This window comes from Crocodylus porosus, unplaced genomic scaffold (assembly GCF_001723895.1).
Source record: "Crocodylus porosus isolate Cpor-Errol unplaced genomic scaffold, CroPor_comp1, whole genome shotgun sequence".
NCBI classification, from domain to species: Eukaryota; Metazoa; Chordata; order Crocodylia; family Crocodylidae; genus Crocodylus; species Crocodylus porosus.
The window spans coordinates 745,280-765,244 of record NW_017728923.1 but is presented as its reverse complement, the minus strand read 5'-3'; the positions used below and the strand labels follow the sequence as shown (position 1 = coordinate 765,244).

The window sequence follows — 19,965 nt, the reverse complement described above, 5'->3', positions numbered from 1 at the left end:
CCGGTGCTCTTTCCTGCCAAGGCAGGGGGTCGGACTAGATGATCTACCTAGGTCCCTTCCGACTCTAGCTACTATGAAACTATGAGAAGAGAGCCCAGGAGTGCCGCTGCTATTTCTCTGCCCCAGCTACTTCCCCACTTGGTGCGCAAGGAGCATCTGAGCGCAGAGGAGCAGAGGTGCTTGTGTCTTGGCTTCCACATGCCACTGAGTGGGCTCTTCTTGCCCAGCTCCATCCCATTCTGTTTCACCAAGGCTGCCAGCTGCGAGGTGCTAACCCGCCTCAGGACCTGCTGTTTCAGCTCCTGGTGCTGCTGTGTCCTGTCTCCTTCCCTCCCCAGCAGAGCCCGTTCCAGGTCCCTGCTCAGCGTGTTTGAGTGCCAGCCCCTGGAGTCACACAATGGGGAGTAGCTCAGCTCCTGTTCAAAGACTCCCTTGTCCTCTTGGCTGCAGAAGATGACCTAGGAGATGTGGGTTTGGTCCCAACCATCTCATGCTCCCCCACAGAGAGCTCAGATGCTAGTCCAGCCAGGGCACTGCCTCCTGCTTTGGTCCTGCTCAGACGGGGGCAGCTGTTTTCTGGTCTGCGGCGTGCCCTGGTGCAATATCCCTACTTCTCCTGGTGCAGGTGGGACTGGCTCCACCCCCAGCACCTGCTGCCTTGGCAGCCATTTCCTGCTACCAGCAGCTCTGCTCCCCCAGTTGACACCCCCTGCTTGCGCTGAGCGGGACAGGCCCTGCCTGAGGGGCTCCTACCAGCAGGGCTCTCCCTCCACATCTGGAGAGGGGCTGGGGAAGGTGGGCCTCTGGTGCCTGGGGGCAGCACAGCGCCCTCCTGGAGAGCTCCTCAGACCTGCCTGGTGGGGGGAGGGGGGGCGGTGAGGGCTGCCCTCAGCCTTCACCCCACACAACCCAAGTCATTGTATATCAAGGCCCAGAGAGCGTATGGGCAGGACTCTGGTGCCCGTGTGCAATGGAAGCGCCCTGTCCCCAGCCCCAGCCCAGGCAGCAGAGCTGCTCCCTGCATCTTGGAGACGGCTGAGCATTGAACCTGCACTCCTGCTCCTGGAGTTTCCCGGGGAGTGACTAGAAGGCCGGCTGGCTGCGGTGTATGCCCCCACGCAGTGGCCAGGGGGAGCAGGGAACTCCCAGAGGCAGCGGAGGCAGAACGGGGGAGCCCTGTGCTGTGCTCGGTACTGCTAGCATCCCACCCCCACCTGCCGCCCCGGGAGACCTGCCTCCAGCCTCCCTTCCAGAGCCAGGAGGCGGAGGAGATGGTGGGCGTTTTGCCACCAGCCGCCTTGGGTTGACAATGGCTGTGACAGAAGCTGAAGGGTTGCCATGGCAACCCCCTCCAAGGGATACTCCTAAATCCCTGGTCTCCCCGAGCTGCGCTGGAGCAATTACTCTCTGCAGTGGAGGTCAGAGGGTGGAAATGCCACAACGTCCTCCTCAGAAGTAGGTGCTGGGAGTGACAGAGCTCCAGCAAGGAGCTGCCAAACAGCCCAGGGCCAAGAGGGCTGGGGCAGGCAGGGGACAGGATCTGCCTCAGTGCTGCTGCCACTTCGCATGCTGCATGGCACGGATGCTGGCACCCCCCGGGTCAAGGGCTGCCTTCCATCCCGGAGGGTGCTGTCCACAGGCTCCAGGGAAAGCCCTTTCCCCAACGGCAGACATGTGGCCAGGCTGGGAAAGGAATCCCGGGTCCAGAAGAGTCTATGAGAATTTCCCTAGCAGCATCCATGAGATTTCATTTAATCTTCCATCTGCTGCAGCTGCCTTCCACCCCACAAAGGAGATCCCTGAGGCTCAGCGCCTGTGGGAGGGAAATGTTGCAGGGTGTCAGCCCCCATGTCCCCAGGAAGACTGCAGTACTGACCGCTGGAGTGGGCCTCTGGGGACATGCATGCACCTACCTCCATGCCCTATTGCACATGCCTACCCTGCTCTCCATTCTCCCTCCATCTTCTACTCAGCTATTCCAGTGGAAGGTCTTTGAGGCAGAAACAGTCTCCTTTTTCCACACGGCAGCAAAGAACAGCTGTCTGCTGGAAGCAGGTGATTACAACCACTTTGGTAAGTGCTGCTTTTCCCTTCTCAGAAGTCATCTAACTCATAGGCAGGGAACCCCACCGCTGCATCACTGGAGCAGGCTTCAGTGAAGACCTCTCTTGGCTGAAAGCATGATTCAAGCAGTGTTGCCTGGCTTTGGATGAGGTTGCATGGAGGATTTCAGTTCCTGAACTGTTTAAGTGGAACTTGGTGCACAATCAGGCTTCCAGGGACTTCACTGATGAGTTTACCTTGCTTAAATATTTGCTAGTGTCCACCTAATACTCATCATTCCCATCAACTTGCCTAGCCACAAGCTGCTGGCCTGAATACTAATGGAAATGCATATGCTAGGGGCCACACAGGCAATGCAAATTTGTTTAGTCTTAATAAACAGCTGCAGCATTGACGCAGCTCCTCTGATGAGACCGTGGAGGAGAGAGGGTGCAGGGAAAGCACTTCTGCTATAGCACTGCTCTATTTTTGAAGTTTATATCAGATCTTGGACCTCCAAGGATTTCAGATCTTGGAAGCTGCTCAAAGCTGAAAGCCAACATGGCAGCAGAGACAAACTGCTTATAGTTTTTTTGGCGGTAGCTGTTGGTTTGCTTTATCGTAGCCAGTAGGCATCTCCTACGCTGTTTGTAAAGAATCTGGCTGCAGCCAAACAACAAATGTCCCCATGTCTTCAGCTGTGGTACGTCTCTGGCTCAATTACCAAGCCAGGATCGATCCAGATGGCTTCATCTGCAAGTAACTAACAGAGGAGCCCCGTTTCCTTCCCTCAGACAAGAAAAGCCAGGCACTCTACAGCCAGAAGGCGCATAAACATTTATTTTGTCTTACAGAATTAATTTGATAAAATCATATGGCTTTACAGGATCTGAAATGCTGTTGGAAAGCACTGTCCAGGGAAAAATCTTCCAGGCTCTCTGCCTCAGCCGACTCCATATTGGCCATTGCAGGAGGACATCAGACTTACCAGTCAAACAGGGAGTGGGGAATGGCCAGGGGAACGTACTATTCAGCATGGACTTGGCTGCTGCAGGAGAGCAGATGAGGCTACTGGGTGCCTGGCAGTAATCCACCCAGAAGCTTAGAGATCCTGACATGACAGACACATCACTCTCACCAGGCACAAGATGCCTAGAGAAGATTTCCCCAAGGCAGAGTCCTCCACTTTACACCAGCACCGGAACAACCCTGCCATGAGGGTGGCTTCTAGGGAAAGCTCAGCTCACTGATCAGTACCAAGCCACCTGCTTGGCATGACAGACAGCAACAAGTTTAGTCTGCCCAGGAAACCCAGAGCAGAGCACAGCTCTGATCTATCCTGAGGACAGCGGCAACTGGGCGCTGCTACCTGAATGCTAAAATACCACCAGCTGCATCTGTCCTGGGGCCGGACAGGAGGGATCTCTGGGAAAACCTTCCTGTCTCAGTCCAGAGTCTATACTACAACAAAAATGATCGGTCTCCTAGGTGACATTTCTTCCTTGCTTTAATGAGCGCCCCATCACATGGCCAGCCGGAGGGTACCACCACTCAGCTCTGGGTTCTGATACACAAAACAGAGGTGTGGAAATGGGGCAACTTGCTGAGCTGGGCAAACAGGCCTGGACATGCATCTGTTTTGAAATCCTGTAAGTTTTTTCAAGTAGCTTACACAAGTATTTGTCTGCCAGGATGATGTAGACAGGGATGATCTTGCCTTGAGCAAGGGTCTGGGCTAATCAACCTCCTGAGGTCCTTCCCAGTCCTAGTTTTCTGTGATCTATTCTCAAAGAGCTGATTGAGAGCTCCTCTTCCACTGCTTGGCTTAGAGATTTCAAAGCCTACAACCAAGGCCTCCAAAAACTAGAGGCAGTTCCAGAGGTTAAAATTATCCCAGCTGCAGTCTGTACATGTGTTTGACACAAGCTGACAGCTTTGGAGCTCCTTTGAGGAGCACATGCATATTCTCTACCACTCAGGCTCAGAAAGGATGGGTGGCAATGTAAGCTCAGAGTCAGCTCTCTCCTCAGGTGGCTACTGGAACAGGCTCAGGTTGAGACCAGAGCTGTTTCCTTCAGGTCAATTCTCACCTCAGCCAGCCAGGTAGAGAAGACCCTGAAGCCCAGTCACCACAAGGGGCCCTCTATATAAAAGGAACTAAATGCAAGATAAACCCATGCACTCTACCTCTCAGGTATTTTAAACAATAAGATGCATGTACAAGAATACAGCTGGCTATTGCTGCAGGGCACCCCACAAGCATACCGTAAACAAGCCTACCCTGAGTGCTTGAAATGCTGAAGAACTAGTGTCACTTATTTAATCAGTAGCTTTTATGGGCTTCCACTCCTCTGTGCAAATGAGTGGAAACCTCATGGAAGATGGAAGATGAAGGAAAGCCTGGGTTGGCTGGTGGTGAAAACAGTGTCCTTGTCTTTGAGAAACCCAGACACTCATGCTGGGTGGATGAGATCACAGGTGGTGTTGAAGACATAGCAGGTGAGACAAAGGGCTGATAGTCTCTGCTTCTGCCAGCTATTTTGGACTGATGTGCCAGGGAAAGCTGGGGAGGGAAAAGTTTAGCCAGGAAACTTCATGTAAAAAACTTTGTATAGAAAATATTGCTGCCAATCAGCCAAAGGCTGCTGAGGATGGAGCACTGGCTATTTACCTAAAAACATTCAGCTCACAAAGATCTGTACCAGGAGCACAAATGGTAGTCAACACATGATAACATTACACAGCATCTCCCAGTGGATGCTTCACAGTTCTGATGGTGCTCCACGCACAGTAGTTTCCAGCAAAATCAGACAGTGCGTTGCCAACCACACCATCACCTTTGAGGTTATCATACTTCCACTGCTGTCTGTTAACACTGGTGACCCAGGGATGGTAAGTACAAGAGGGAACAAATGGTCTTATGGAAAGAGGCAGGGACCTGGCTGATGGAAGAGCCAACTGATGGGAATCCTGAGTACAATGCAGCACAAAACTAGCTACAAAAATGTTCAATAGAAAAAATAATCCTGGCAGGTAGCTCTGGCTTAAACCGGCAACTGGGAATCCCTATTTGCAACAGGATCAGTGGCAGGGCCCAGGAGGGAGGCTGGCGCCTTGCAGAGTGCCTTTCTGAAGTGCTGGCAGGCAGGGGCTGCATCCGGAATGCAAGTCTTGACATACCCTGAATGAAAACGAAGCGCCTTGAATCTGTAACACTGAACACAGAAGTCAGTGTAAACCCATGGGGAAGCTCCAACCTGGCCCTGGCTTCCCTGCAGTGTTTGCAACCCAAGCATGTCAGCCAGTACAAGGGCAGCTTGACAGGAAGCAGCCCGAGTGGCAGCTGCTATGCAAAGCCACACAAGACACTGGGCTACTGGGGCTCCCCAAAGACTTTATACTCCTTGCTTGCAAGGGGTTGCAGGAATGGTGCAAAGCCTATTTTGTAACTGCATTAGCTCAAATCTGCCAGCATTGCTGGAGGAGGCACAAGCATTCCCAGGTCTTGGCGGGCTTTGAGAAGAGCAGCTTTGCTGAGTACCAGCAGTCTGGAGGGCCACACTGCATCTAACACAGGCAAGGATGCAGGAAGTCTTCCCACATTCATGGGAAGGGTAAGGAAATAAATACCAGAGGAGAACTGCAACAGCTACAGATCACCCTCTGTGTGGCACCTTCTGTAAGACAATCTCTAATGGCAGGAGATTCCTAAACCCACTTTGCCCTTTGCTTCCTGGTAGAGGCCTGAGGACAAGGGTAACTTGCAAGCCTGTCCAACAGCTTCATTCCAAAGGATCGAGAAGCCAAGGCGCCTCCAGCCACAGGACAGTCAGAATTCCAGTAGACAAAGTCCTTGTGTACTATGCCACAATATAAAACATCAGCTCCTTTGGTGAATATGGAGACAGGATGGGAGTGTTCACTGAAGCCATCCTGCCTGAAAAACGTTCAGCTTCCCAGAGCACCCTGTGGTCATCTCAAGTCCGAGTCAGTCTTAAAAACTACATTAAAAAGAGACATTGGTGGCCTCTCAGCCTCAAAGTGGCTGGACTCCAGGCTCAGGTGAAGCCCAGATATGGCAAAGGAAGACTGTGCCACTTTACCAGCACAGTGTGTTGGGGGTCACACAGAACAGAAGAGCACTGGCTCCTAGGAACACGTGGATGTGGAGAGAAGGGCTCTTGGCTGTGCTGGTTGATGCTATTTAGTCCAGATGGTCCTGCTTGTAGCTCTTGTGTAGCTGATACTGTAATTGGTTGGGGAAATGAAGGATTTGCTCCCTGGGGTCCTGGGTAGGGCCAGTTTGATCACTTTCCCCTGGGCATGTTTGTTCTTGGGCACGGAAGCTGGTATTTGGGTTAGGCAAGGGTGGAAGGCCCAGTCCACCTCTTCCTTATTTGCTCTTCACCAGCACTTTGTAAAGCGTGAATCCTACCAGGGCGGTCATAGTGGCTCCCAAGGCAACCCGGAGCCAGAAGGAAGCTGCTCCCAGCTCACTGTCATTCAGGTGCCTGCAAGAAAACAGACAAGAGGCCATTCAGCCAACTGTACAAAGCCCTAAAGACATTCCTGGCCAATGATGCACCTTGGGCCAGAAACAAACTCTCCTAGGCAGCTCTTGGGCCAGGAGGATTGTCACTGGCAATGCTGGAGATGGTGCAGATCACAATGCACCAGACAGAAACAGCAAGAAGTAGAAAATCACACCCAGGTCTCTTCTGTTTGTAGCTGACAGGCAAGGCCCAGTGTTTCTGTAAGGCTAGCCTGTTTTGTCTGCAGTTTGCTTGATCCCAGCAGCAGAGCAGAGAAGCTGAAAAGCAGCATGCACCTAGTTTGGTGGTATAGGGAAATTGTGATAATTTTGCCCTGCTCTCCGGCTGGATCAGGAAAGGAAATGTGGGGATCGTGCTCTTGGTTTTTGAAAGCTCTGACTGGCTCTAAGTTGAGGACAGAATACAGAAGGAGGATAAAGGGCCTGGAAGGGAACAGCACACATCATCACCAGCTTCCATCATCACTTGCAGGAAACTCTTGGCACTTCAACCATGGAACCAACCTATTCCTTCCCCACCAAATCCATTTCTGACAGATAGAATGGACACAGCCTTTGCTTTTACACTTGTTCTCAGGGAAGGTATAAATAGTACAACAACAGTTAAATAATTGGTACGAACAAGGAGTTACACCTCTGCCTTTCTAGGTCAAGCTGCATTGACATCGTCACACATTAAGAAAAAATCAGACAGCTCCTGAGAAGATGGGGTTACTGGAAAGCACTAAGAGAGGATGGGGAACTGAACTAGTTGATGGGACCAAGCCTCCCCATGTGAGCAGTTTCCTTAACAACCCTGCATTATAGAGACCTATAAACTCCAGTCCCAGGAGGAGAGAACATACATTATTCATATAAAGCCAAATCAGAAGAGAACAACTTATCCCAGGGCCTCCATTACACATTTTATCTTTGTATATCACATTTCCTGGATGTATTAGGAATATTTAAAAGTTATTCCCATGGGGAGGGGAGAGGAAAGGGTCTAAAAGCACTAAAAAGGGAGGCTAAAGAAAATAATTCTTAACTGAAAACATCTCTTACCTGCCTAAGGTTCTTCTGGTTTTAATAATCAAAGGTGTTTTTTGCCTGCACCTCACTCCATGCACTTAGGCAGAATGATCCTCCCTCCATACTACTGGTGCTAGTATGGTCTAAACAGGCAGCTGGGTCCAGGCATTTCCTATACCAAATCTAAATTCTGAGCCTTAGCCTGCCTGCCTATGTCTGCTGGCAGACATTACACTTAAAAATGATTAACCATTTAATCACGTCTTTAGTCACCCAGTCACACATTCATGCAACTAATGGCAAAATGAAACAAGGAATAAACTGTAAAATTATTACACAAAATACTGTAACCAGTTCCCATTGCACCTTACACAGCTCATGTAGCCAAGTGTAAAGGCAAAGGCTGTGTCCATTCTATCTGTGTCAGAAATGGATTTGGTGGGGAAGGAATAGGTTGGTTCCATGGTAGTCTGATCTCTTGAGGTGCCAAGAGTTTCCTGCAAGTGATGATGGAGGCTGGTGATGATGTGTGCTGTTCCCTTCCAGGCTCTTTATCCTCCTTTTATATTCTGTCCTCAACTTAGAGCCAGTCAAAGCTTTTACAAACCAAGAGCATGATCTCCACAGCTGATTACAGCTCCCAACCTGTGGGGAACAGCAGAGCCAAAGGCTCCGGTGAACTCTAGAGGCTAGAAATCAGACAACTGGCTTGTAACCTGCCAGTATGAGGGAAGCACAGGATAATGATCCTGGGCTCCCTCTGCACTGGCAATATGGTGCAGTTAGGATCTAATCCCTGATCACACCACTATGCCCCCTGCCATGTACTTGTAAGCCTGGATGGAGGTACAGTTGTTGGGATCGTGAATCAGATCCCACTGGGCCTTTATATGAATGTTTGCCAGGGGCCTCTGTGACCTATCTGAACCAGAGCTCTACTCCAAATGGGACTCCTCACAAACAGCCTTGTGAGACTCAGTCTTGTTGACTTCCTTACCACTCTGATCATCAATTTCAGGGGGGAAAAATTAGAGATGTTTCTCCCCTAGCCATGCTTGCAAGCTCAGGATTGGATGCTCATGTCGGCTTCATTTCAGCTCATGCATCAATAGTATTTGGTGCTGGGAACTTTGTTAATGATTCTGTTGCTGAAGCACAAAGTGGAACTGAACTTTGAGTCCTCTTCCAGGTCTGAACTAAAAGTGACAGACTCTTCATTTAATTATACACAAGCAAGACACTTAAGGTGGCAGCAACTGAGCAAGAAAGCTGGTTTGATACAGTTTCTCTGTAGAAGCTAACTGCACTTTGTAGGACAGGATACCCAGCCCTGTGGTTACGGCCACCTGTGAGGACAGCTGTTGCCCTGAGACAGGGCTGCTAACACTTCCCAACCTCATAAGCATGCTAGAAAAATGAGCTAACAGGTATGGGCTAAATGTTCAGATCTTGTAGCACAAGAGGCACAGAAAAGCCTCTAAAGTTTGAATGAGCCAATGCATGAGAAGTGCCCTGTGGATAGAAAATGCTCCCATTCATCATCTAAGCTCCTGCTCCACCTCCTGTGTTGACTGATAATGTCTACAGACACAGCCCCTCAGACCCAGCCGAAGTCCCCAACCCAGCATTATGCCCGTGGCAGAGGTCTCTGTGTTCAGAGAGATTATTACTAACGGGAAAGTGGCAGCCATGGCCAGTTTGCTGTAGACAGTGGTGCTGGGTGGGCCTTGGGTGCAGCAGGTGAAGTAGAATGGTGGTGGGAGGCGATGCTTGTAGCAAAACTCAGCCGGTGAGAGTCCATGCTGCTGAGTCACTTCTGGAAGGTCTGATTTAGAGGCTACAAAGATGCAGGGAATCTGTCCATCCATGTAGTGTTGCTGCATGGGAGAATAACAAAGGGTGCAATGGGGAGGCACAGGTAAGTGATCATTAGGGATCTGTGTTTTCTGTTTCTCATAGAAAAATACAGATGCTCCCCTTTAAAGGAGAAAAATACACATGCTCCCCTTTAAAGGAGAAAAACCTGGGAAACCACAGGTTTCCCTTTGCAGGCTGCTCCACCTCCTGCAGGCTGGCAAAGGTCCAGGTGCAAGGGGCAGTTTGGGGCTGGGGGAAGCGGGACGCAGGGCGCAGAGGACACCATGTGCACGTGTAAACATACACATGACAGCCAGGCAGTGTGGTGGAGAGCAGCTCCCTCCAGCTAAGTCTATGGGGGCAGGGGCAGAGGTGACGCATGGGGAAACTGAGGTGGTGGCTCATGCTGTGCTTGTGCAGTGAGGGGCAGAGTAGGGCAGGGTTGGCAGACGGTGGCTGGGGGGCGCTGCCCAGCTGGGGTAGTGCGTGATGCCTGGGGCTGGAGAAGGTGGGAATATGTGGCCGCAGAGTCCAACCAGGGAGCGGGACAGAACCACAGGTGGCTCTCTGCACTCATGGGTAGGGGTTGGGCCTATTGATGATGCATGGGGAGGGGCATGGGGGGGCATGTGTGCCCCCACATTTCTGCACCCAAAGCAGGGCATGAGGCTGCAGCTTGCCTGGACCAGCACCAGGCAGGAGCCGCAGTTAGGGGGCCACTGGATAGGGCACAGCAGGCAGGACCCAGTGTGGGAGCCACCATGGTGAGGTGTCCCCTGCCCGCCTAGCACCACCGGGGGGCACACCCCATGCTGCTGCCACTGGGAGCCCTGCCATTATGGCCATTAAGGCAAGGCACAATGGCAACAGTGTGGAGTTGTGCCCCCTCACAACTGCCAGGTGTATAGGGGGTGCCTCATCTTGGTGGCCATAGAGGCATGGCACTGCTTCCTGTGCTGGGTTCCATATGCTGGGCTGGTCTAGCCAGGCTGCAGCCCCATACCACACTGTGGGTGCAGAAAACTGGGGGGGACATGTGTCCCCCCTCCCCTCCATGCTCCTCTGATGCGTCGCTCCCTCCCCCACACACTGGGGGGCTGAGACTTAGAGGCAGGGGAAGCAGGTTGGGACTGAGGGGCACCAGTAGAGCTGGGAGCAGGGGGTCTGTAGGTCAACAGTGAGAGGGCACCAGCAGGGCTGGAGGGGTGGGGGACTGTTGGGTTTGTGAGCGAGGGGCACTGGGAAGGCCAAGGGGCTGAGGGTTGGGAGTGGGGGCACTGGCATAGGCAGGGGCAGGGCACTAGCATATCAGGGCTGCTCAGCTTCATGAAGCAGGGGGGCACAGCCACAGCTGAACCTCCATCCTGGTGAGCCAAAGGGGTAGAGGGAGCTCTGATTTTCCATGATAAAAAAACCAAAATCAAATGCCAAAATATATAGGTTTTTTTAGAATTGATTCTATTATAATGACTGAGGCACTGGCAGGGTTCCAAGTTGCTTTAAAATTGTAAATATATCAATAAAACGTTGTGTTCAACTGACACCGCTCTCTCTCAATATCTATATCTACTTCTAGATATCTATATCTACACACACACACACACACACCCCTCCGCCCCCCCTCAGAGATTTTATTTTTTATCATAGAATTTTGCATTTTTTAAACAGAGAAATCCAGGATCCCTGGTGATCATTATTGCCATATAGGGAGAATTCAGAGCTGGGATGAGGCCAGAGTAATGTAACACAGGCACTAAGCAAAGGAAAGATCACCTTGCAGGTCAGCAAGGAACTTCTGCTGCAAGGGACTTCTGCTACAAGATGGTTGGGCTAGACTGACAGCTTAGTTGTCAAGATGTTAACTAACATGTGGGAACCCTCATTAACCTCAACCCTCTCCACCTGGCAAGTTATGTCCTGGACCTTTTACTAAGGTATGGATTTGCTTCAGGGAATCATGGCTGCAGATCAGGGGAGGATGTGGTTGGAGTCACACAGGGTCATGCCACTTACCTTATAAATGCTGGCACAGTAGTTGAAAGATTTGGGGTCGTTCACATTGTACATTAAGCAGGCAACGTCACAGGCTGCATCAGATGCTTTCATGAACTCTGTGTCCACGTCGATCTCATATAACTGCATTACAGGAAACGAGAGGGAAAGTAACACGAAAGCAGACAGCCCAGTGCACACCTAGTGAGATCTCAGAGGATCTAGAAGATGTGGGGCTCCTCATATTGATGCACAGGTTGTACCACCACAAAAGCAGGCATGGGAATAGTGTGTGAAGGCAGGTGTCCCAAAGCAGATGTCCCAGAGGTTTCTGTGATTAGTGACTATGGCAGAGGACCGGGAATCAGGCTGCAGATTTCCTCTCTCAGCACAACCACAGAAATCCCCTCTGTGCTCTCCCCTGGGCAGGAGAGGCAGCTATTTCACCCCAAAGCCCAGCCCCAGTGTTCTGCTGCACAGGACTTACAATTAAATACTTCTCCTGGCTATTGACTTGTACTGTGTTGATGGCATGGAAGGACAGATCTCCTGGGGACTCCATCTGTGTCTGCACCAAGGGGAAAACAGCAACGCAGACTTTAGAAGGAAAGCATACCTGGAGGTACAATGTTTAAGTCTACTGGCAGCTTGCCAGCACTACAGCAACCTGGTAATGGAGGCAAAACTAACACATGGACATAGATCCAGGTCCCCTGGGCTGTCAGAACATGATGCTGCCCCGAAGACACGGAGGACACCTAAATTCACTGACAATACTAGAAGCAATTATAAACTCAGTCACACCAACAAAAAGTTTAGCTGCTTCCCCATCCATCCATCCACCCCAAGAAGGGGCTCTTTCTCCAGAGCCTCAGGCAGGTAGGCCTCCTGGCATAGGGAAAAGCAAATAGAAGGAACTGGTTGCCCTCCTATATTTTGTGTTCAAAGACAGTGGTGGAAGTTCCATTATTCAGATAACTTAAGAGCTGAGTAGTAGGGAATGTATTGCAGTGAACAAACATGCACCGAGCACTGAGATCAAACAGATGGCCTATTCAATTTTCTTTCATCTTCAGCAGGCTGAGGGTCCCAGCCCCTGCCTACCACATGCTGGAGACAAGCAGTGCATGTATACTCACGGGCAGGTTTCTCCCCAGGAAGGCCTGTAGAAATGCAGACTTGCCCGTGCCTCTGGGGCCAATCACCTTACAGAGGAAGACATTCCTCTGGGTCTGGCCCTTCTCCAGGTCAATTCTCTTCTCCCGCGTAACTGGAGTAGGGGAAGGAGAGAAGCTGGAGTTAGCCACCAAGCAATAGGGTGGATACCCAAGGCAATGATGGGAAGCTCTGGAGAGATGACATACCTGTGATGGCGTGTGTCTGAGAGTCCTGGTCAGAGAGGATGGGATAGCCCAGGTAACCCAGGTACTCCAGACAGTGATGGACATCCAGATAGGCCACCAGCCTGCAGGTGCAAGCAAAGAAGATGTCACCACTTATAAGAAACCCTGACAGAGCCAGGGAAGTGCAATGTGAACTGGTGTAAGGGGTGGGGGGTGGAGAGTGACTGCGCTTACGTCCACTGGCAGAGGAATCCATGCAGGGAAAGCAGGCCTTTATCAGTGGTGCATACCGTGTTGTAGAGTTCACGCCCCCAGGGCACATAGGGGAAGACACTGAAGAAACTCTGCAGTTCTGCAGGTGAGAGTGCTCCATCCTGGTCCTGGCAATGAAAAGGGAGGGTTTGTGAGGGAAGCAGGAGCTCTCTCACATACATGCACGCACGCATGCAAGCACGCATGCATGCACACACACCCACCCACCTGCACACTGGATAATTAGGACAGTTATTTATCTGGGCCTCTGGGTCCCATATACTCTGATCCTGTGGCTGCATCCTTTGCTGCAGAAGCTACTCACTGCTGCAGAATTACGCTGCAGAATTTAAGCTGTCGTTTAAAAATGTCGTAGTTGCAAAGAGACCTTGAAAACACCAACCAGCTATAAACAAGGCTACTGTGCCTTTCACAGTCTGCAGAGCCTGAACCAAGGTGCTACATCATGAGAACCCAACCCTATTCATCACAATGGGGTGCTAACCCTGAAGTTGAAAGACAGTGGAAGTTGAAAGACAGTCATTTCAAGAGCTCTGATTTCACTGCTAAATCCTTTTACATGCGCTTTCCTTCACATGTGCTTTTCTGCCATCCCACAGTGCTTTCTCCACTTTCCCAGGGGCCCCCCACCAATCAGTCAGCTGTTAGCTTTTGTGGGGAAGTGCAAGGGCAGTGTGAAATATGTGGAATTTAACCCCTGAATCAAGAGCCTGGAGAGCACTGCACTGACAGTTGTTTGCCTTCACACTGAACTCAATGTGAAGGGAACTGCAGCAGCATTATGAGTTTGCCACACTAAAGACCAGAGCTTTGCTTTGCTCCAGATCACATGACGACTTGGGTCCCAATGTCACACTCATCACTGTGATACCAGGGTGGCTTGCAAAGCCACATGGAGGAGCTGCATGAACATCAGGCAATCTCTCCCTTCTCATTCTGGGAAGAGCTGGGAAAAGGCAGTCAATTGCTTTCTCCTCCCATCGGTGGACCCCGTGCTATCAAAGGCTGTCAAGTATGTGGTCATCAATAATTGCTCTGAAGCTATGGGTCAGCTGCCAAGGTGGCTCTCTCTTGCCCACCCCCTCCCAACTCCCGCCTTCCCTTTATCACACTATTGGGGCAAGTTACGGCTGTACAGAAAGAAACAGCCTGACAGACAACCCAGGCCCGGCCACCACAGAGCTCAGACTCTTCTGGTTGCCCCCTAAAAGCCTAATCAAGCTTCAAGTGATCATAGCACTGGGATTTCATGCTCTTGACAGGACAGTTCAGCAGGCTGCCATGTTGGGTGTCAGCTGGGTTTTGCAGAGATCACTTTCATTTGCAGATATGGTGAGTTGCAAAAATATCCTCCGAATCCTGCAATGTCAAGCGCGAAGCTGTGAGAATGTACTGTGCAGAAGAGGAAAGCCCTTAGCTGGCTTCCCCCAACTGCCTCAAGGAAGGAGAGTGCAAGGACAGAGGAAACAGACGTGACTGTGTGTGGGAGCAGCTGCATTTATGCAGCTGTGTCCAAGGATGCTGGAGCAGCTGGGTCTGTGCTACAGCATGAAAGCATTCCCAGAGGGACTATATCCCAACAATGACCTGGCCTCCCTGTGCCCAGTCAGACACCACTTACCTTGTCGTGCTTCTCAAACATCCGCTGAAGGAACTCGTAGCCAAAGTGATTCAGCTCAGTGGAACAGTCATGGGGCACCCGGAACCTGCAGGGAGGGAGAGGGAACAAGTTGGCACCACCAGCTGACAAGCCACACATGGACACTCTAATTCCCAGGCTGGTAATTCTGCTCTCTGGCTTCCCCCTGCTGAACATGGGGACTGGGGTAGGAGTGCAGGAACCACTGCACAGTCCCTCTACCTCATCTAAGGACTGCCCCAATCTGGCTATAGCACAAACCAGTCCAGAAGGGAGACTCTGCCCCACCCCAGAATGGTACTTGCTGCACTCACACATGGTCTGAAAAAAGCCAACCCATTCCAACGAACAGTTGCATCTTTGCTGAATTTCCTCTCATATTGAATGGCCACCTGGGCATACCAGAGGAGCTGGTGCCGATTTCCCAAGCAAAGACAGCAGGGTAGGACAGAACACAACCCATGAGGCTCTTTCATACAGAGGCTACAGTCCCCGCTTGCAATGCCCTCATTTCAATCCCAGTGGCCTGGCTGGAATCAATGAAGTCCAGTGTAGTCCTTAAGTTCCCAGCTAGCTGGCAACGCACTTCTCAGCTGGAGATGCTTGGGTGCCCAGACTCACAGGGGACACATAACTTTTGGATCCCTGTGAAGCTCATGTAAGGACTGAAACTGCCACAGCCCCTGCTGAGCTATTTTCACTGAGCCTGGAGCTCAAAGCACCAGCAATCCAGCAAGAGGCAATGCGATGGGGCTTTTGTTACAGTAGTTTCTTTCCTGACAACATGAACCCTATTATATCTCCAGGAACCCTGTTTTGGCTATAGGATTCTCTAGCTCACAATTTGAACCCTTTCATTAGAGCTGGAACGGCACCTCTGGGGGCGTGTCAGGATCAGAGAGAAGGCTGCAGATGCAGCATCCTAGCAGAATGCTAAGCTGACAGTTTATTGTTCCACACAGTGTTGGAGGGAGGGGGAACGCCCCTAGTTGATTTCAAGGGAGAATCGCAGGCATGTCCCTGTTTGCTCCCCACGCTGCCTGCAGCATAGTCAGCAGCAGAAAATACAGTGCCAAGGCAGCTGTGCTGGCTGCATTCATTTGCCAGAAAGCCCTCTGATCCTGTCTTGCCTTGTGTGGACAAGTGCTGGGATGAGAAGCATGAACATGCTTGTGTCGAAGAACCAGACTGCATGCCCTGGGCTGTGCCTGGGATGGACACCAACCCCTGCTTCTGCAGGCTGAGGGGGAAGAAGCTATACAGATATACAGGAAGAAGCTTCACTGCTTGGTGACCCCTCTGGAGGAGTCAGCTGCCTCAGAGAAGAACATGGAGGCTCTCAAACAAGGATCACCTGGACAGCTCAGGGGGGCACCAAACTCCAGACTGCACTTGGAAGGGCCAGATACTCACTGTGGATAGAGATAGTCATCCATCAGCTCCAGCTCATCATCATAGCCAAAGCGTCGCAGGATGGTCCATGTGGTCTCGTGCCGTCCCCTCTGGATGAAGAGCGTGTTCAGGAAGAGGAAGCCTGCAGGAAGAAAACGAGGCAGACATTCATGGAATAGCACTGGCAACACAAGCATGGAACAGCAGGATTTGCTCAGCCCCATCAGAAAGCCTGCAGGGAAGCAGGAGGTTTTAGGGCACCATGTCAAGGGCAAACTTATGCAAGGATGGCCCAGTTAGGTTTTCAAGTACAGTCTGTGCAGAGCACAGAAGGGCACAACCCACACCAGGTGCTGATGGAGAGCTGCTGCACTTCTCTGTCCAGGGCAGTTTGTCTCCCACATACTAGAGCCCAGTAGCATCATTCCGGAGGGAACAGTGGTACTAGCAAAAAGTTCTCTGCTTCAGTTACCATTTAATGTCAGGCCGTTGTCCTGTACCCCATCTGTAGTGTTCTTCCACACAACCATCTTCACGTCTTCCAAGGCCTGGGGAGCCAGGGGGTTCCCAAAGCAGGACTTCTACCTCCCAAGAGACAAGGGTCTGGTCAGGGAACCCCAGTGGCAAATTACAAACTTCCCCTCTCCCCTCCCGCTCTTTCCAGAGCCACCTAGTTTTACTCCATTCCCTGTCCAGCTCACCCCTGCAAAGCTCTCACAACCTGATTCTTGTGCTCCTTGCATACCGTAAGCTCTCACCTCCAGAGGACAGTAGTGCCCTCTTGAAAAGTACAATCCATTCACCTCATGGGTTGCCAATCCTGCCTCATTCCTGATAAAACTCCCCCAGTTCCTCAGCTTGGCCATGCAGCAGGAATCTTCCTGGCTCTCTAGGGATTACCTGCTTCTCCTGTCATAGAGCAAATGCTACCAAAGCTGCAGGTGGCACGCCTGAGACTTGTCTGCAGACAGATGAATAGCTCTCAGTACTAGAAAATGCATCCTAACTGCTCTAACTTTGATCCCACAGGAGGATAAGTTCAAATAGGTTTCTGTGGGCCACACAAAGAATTTGCTGTTTCTCCCGGTGTTAGAAGGAAACAGGAACCAGAGGAGTTAGAGAAGCCAGGAGAAGGGATGCACAGCTGCTGAAAACAGGTAGGTGGGAGGTGACTCCTTCTGCAGAGGAAACCATTAGTGACCATGAGGATACATGACAAGCCAGAACAGCAAAGCCCATATCTGGAGCTGACCATACCTGAAAGCAGTTGAGCTCATCGTCACTAAGGATCTGGTTATTATCCTGGTCTGAGATGTTGAATATTCGTGTGAGTGCTCGTGCACACACCAGTCTCAGCTGTGGGAGTAACAAGTGACATGTGTTGGGGAAAAAGGCTGTCAGAGTGATGCTCCTGGACCGCCGCCAGCCTGCACCCTGCCCTGCTCTGCATTCAGAGGCATTCTTGGCCCAGGGCACAGAACAAACTAGTTCAGGCAGCCAGCACCAGCTCTCTAGATGTAGGTGTAAAGGGCCAGTAACAGTCAACTTGCAAGGCAAGTCTCTTTCTAAGCCTGTCATTCCCCAGCTGCTTATGCCCTCAAGAACAAGGGCCTAACTTATATCTGCTGCATGAAAAGGTAAAGAATGAGACTGTTCACAAGGATGCCTAGTAAGTTCCAAAGCCCTGCGAAGCTGCATGACATCCAGGGACTAGGAGCTCCACTGGCTAGCTACACTTATGGAAGCATTTCTTTTTCTGATCTCCAATTTGTTCTCCGTCCACAGCACTGAACGTCCCTTTGTGCTTGTGTCCCAGGATGAGGTAAAGAGAAATACCATTCTGTCCTTCTCTGAGGCAGTTCGTCTCTGCACCAGACAGCCCCAAACCTCTTACCTCACCCCATACCACTTGGTAATCTAACATATCAACGTACTTTGACACTGCCAGGCAGGAGAGGGACTTTGGATTCAGGGTGAGGAAAAGAGCTCTTTGTTCAGCAGTGGGGAGCAGTGGCTGACAAACTGGCTAGCTCTGCCAACTGTCAGGACTGGCTTAGTGACTGGCAACTCAAGAATAAGGAGAGACAGGTGGCATTTAAGAACACAAGGGTTTATGATCCTCTCAAACATTTGAGAGGATTCAGCTGCTGGGGGCTATATCTAGAGAGGCTGCTGGGAAGGGAGAACCCCTGCTCCTCCCCCAACAAGAGTGAGGTGGACTGGGGGTGGGGTGGGGTGGGATGGACAGCTTCTCTTACCTGTTTCTCCTCTGGATCATACAAGGGGGCTGTTGGGTGCAGCACAGCCTTCTGGGCATAGTAGAACAGCTCAGAGATGTTCTTCAAGTTCCTGGCAGAACACTAGTGCAATGACAGAGAAAGGGGCTGTGAGAGCATGAAGGCTCCTAGGGAAGACAGAGGAGCTGAGATCACAGGGAGCTGCTCCAGGCAGGTACTGGATCAAAGCATGGAGTCAAGTCAGTGACAGTTACTAGGAAACAAACTGAGAAGGGAAACTCCCCATTCCTGTGCTGGTGTTACTGGGTCTACTGCACACGCCCTGAAGCTGCTGAGAATTCTGATGAAGTTCCAGGGTAGAAAGCACATCCCTTCCAGGTGCTCCTCTGGGACCAGAGATGGAGGCCAAGAGACTAAACCCTCCTTGCTGTAGGGGCAGTGGTGTCCACCAAGAGGGCCCAGCACTATAGGAAGGTAGAGGAATTCCCCAGAGCCCAGGAAACACGGATGGTGCTTCCAGGGATCAGAGTTGGGAGGGCAGAGCTGAATCAGGGGAAAGAATATTCTTCTTCGTTGCTATGGAGACAGCACATGAAAGCAGGAAAGAAACCTCCTGGATAATCAGTAGAGATTTCTGGGGAGGGACCTGCCCCCATTCCTACTGACCATCATGAATGCAAACACCCTTGCTGATCTCCCACCTCCACACAGGTCTCGATCTCTGAAAACTGGTTCATGATGGGCAGAATGATCTCCATGGAGCTCCCAGGCTGCAGGTCAGACTTGTTCCCCACTAGGATGATTGGGATCCTGGCAAAGAGAAGAAAGGCCATCACGGAGAGCAATGACTGACGCAACTGCTCCCCTGACCAATAACATTCCACACATGCTTAATGGGCAACTGGCTGGAAGGGCGTTCAGCCTCCATGCTCAGCTGGCACTGTGACTGCTCTCCCACTGCCAGCCACCACGACTACAGTTGCAACAACAGCAGCAAGTCAGCCTGTCTGATCCTCACCAGACAGCTGGGATGCACCCAGGGACCTTTTAAACAGCACACTGAAAGGGCCTTACCCCTGAGCAATGCACGCTTATGGCCTCCACAGTCCTGCCCTAACTCAGCAATGCAATGCCATGCCTACCTAGCATGTGCAGGACTGGAGGGGTGGACTGTTAGCAGCTGATCCTCCTTTTCGGGAGCCAGCAAGACCCAAGTAGGAGAAAATCCTAGCAGGGCCACCTGGGACACATGTTATAGAGATGCTTCTGACTGCAGCTCTCAGGAACCTCAGAGGAGGCAGCTCCAAAGGAAGCACCAAAATACTTGCCCCGGGGAATCCCCCAGTTCCTCAGCAAGTGGCAGACTTGAGTCCAGTGCCCACGCACACAGCCACAGACAGAACAAAGTAAGTGGGGCTGAGGGACCGAGGGGCCGGCGCAGCTGAGCCGGATCCGGAGGGGAAGCCCCCTGGGTCCCTCTTAGCCGAGCCGGTAGGGAGCCGCGCTCCTGAGCCGCGCAAACAGAGCGCGCAAACAGGCGCGGTCTGTAAGAGCGCGCCGGCGTTTGCGGCGGCGTTCGCGCCGGCGGGGCCCAGAGGCTGACCCCTGCTCTGCTAGTAAGGGCAG

At 51.5% G+C, this 19,965-nt stretch overlaps 1 protein-coding gene across 3 annotated transcripts in view; it reads right to left on the bottom strand.

Moving 5' to 3' along the window:
• Nucleotides 1–2,861: 2,861 nt before the first annotated feature.
• The window catches only part of RHOT2 (ras homolog family member T2), a 22,301-nt gene continuing 5,197 nt past the window's right edge, over nucleotides 2,862–19,965 (bottom strand). The window contains exons 6-19 of one of the 3 annotated variants that reach the window (XM_019539849.1): nucleotides 19,041–19,149; nucleotides 18,361–18,462; nucleotides 17,360–17,458; nucleotides 16,575–16,683; nucleotides 16,124–16,244; nucleotides 14,693–14,777; nucleotides 13,033–13,178; nucleotides 12,820–12,920; nucleotides 12,595–12,725; nucleotides 11,943–12,023; nucleotides 11,477–11,599; nucleotides 9,281–9,483; nucleotides 6,751–6,853; nucleotides 6,450–6,554 (exon numbers count right to left, since the gene is read on the bottom strand). In XM_019539849.1, coding sequence (XP_019395394.1) covers nucleotides 6,543–6,554; nucleotides 6,751–6,853; nucleotides 9,281–9,483; nucleotides 11,477–11,599; nucleotides 11,943–12,023; nucleotides 12,595–12,725; nucleotides 12,820–12,920; nucleotides 13,033–13,178; nucleotides 14,693–14,777; nucleotides 16,124–16,244; nucleotides 16,575–16,683; nucleotides 17,360–17,458; nucleotides 18,361–18,462; nucleotides 19,041–19,149 — 1,525 coding nt within the window. In that variant the 3' untranslated portion in view covers nucleotides 6,450–6,542. Of the gene's footprint in view, nucleotides 6,555–6,750; nucleotides 6,854–9,280; nucleotides 9,484–11,476; nucleotides 11,600–11,942; nucleotides 12,024–12,594; nucleotides 12,726–12,819; nucleotides 12,921–13,032; nucleotides 13,179–14,692; nucleotides 14,778–16,123; nucleotides 16,245–16,574; nucleotides 16,684–17,359; nucleotides 17,459–18,360; nucleotides 18,463–19,040; nucleotides 19,150–19,965 lie in introns of all 3 variants that reach the window. The other 2 variants (XM_019539848.1, XM_019539850.1) reach the window with 2 other exon arrangements.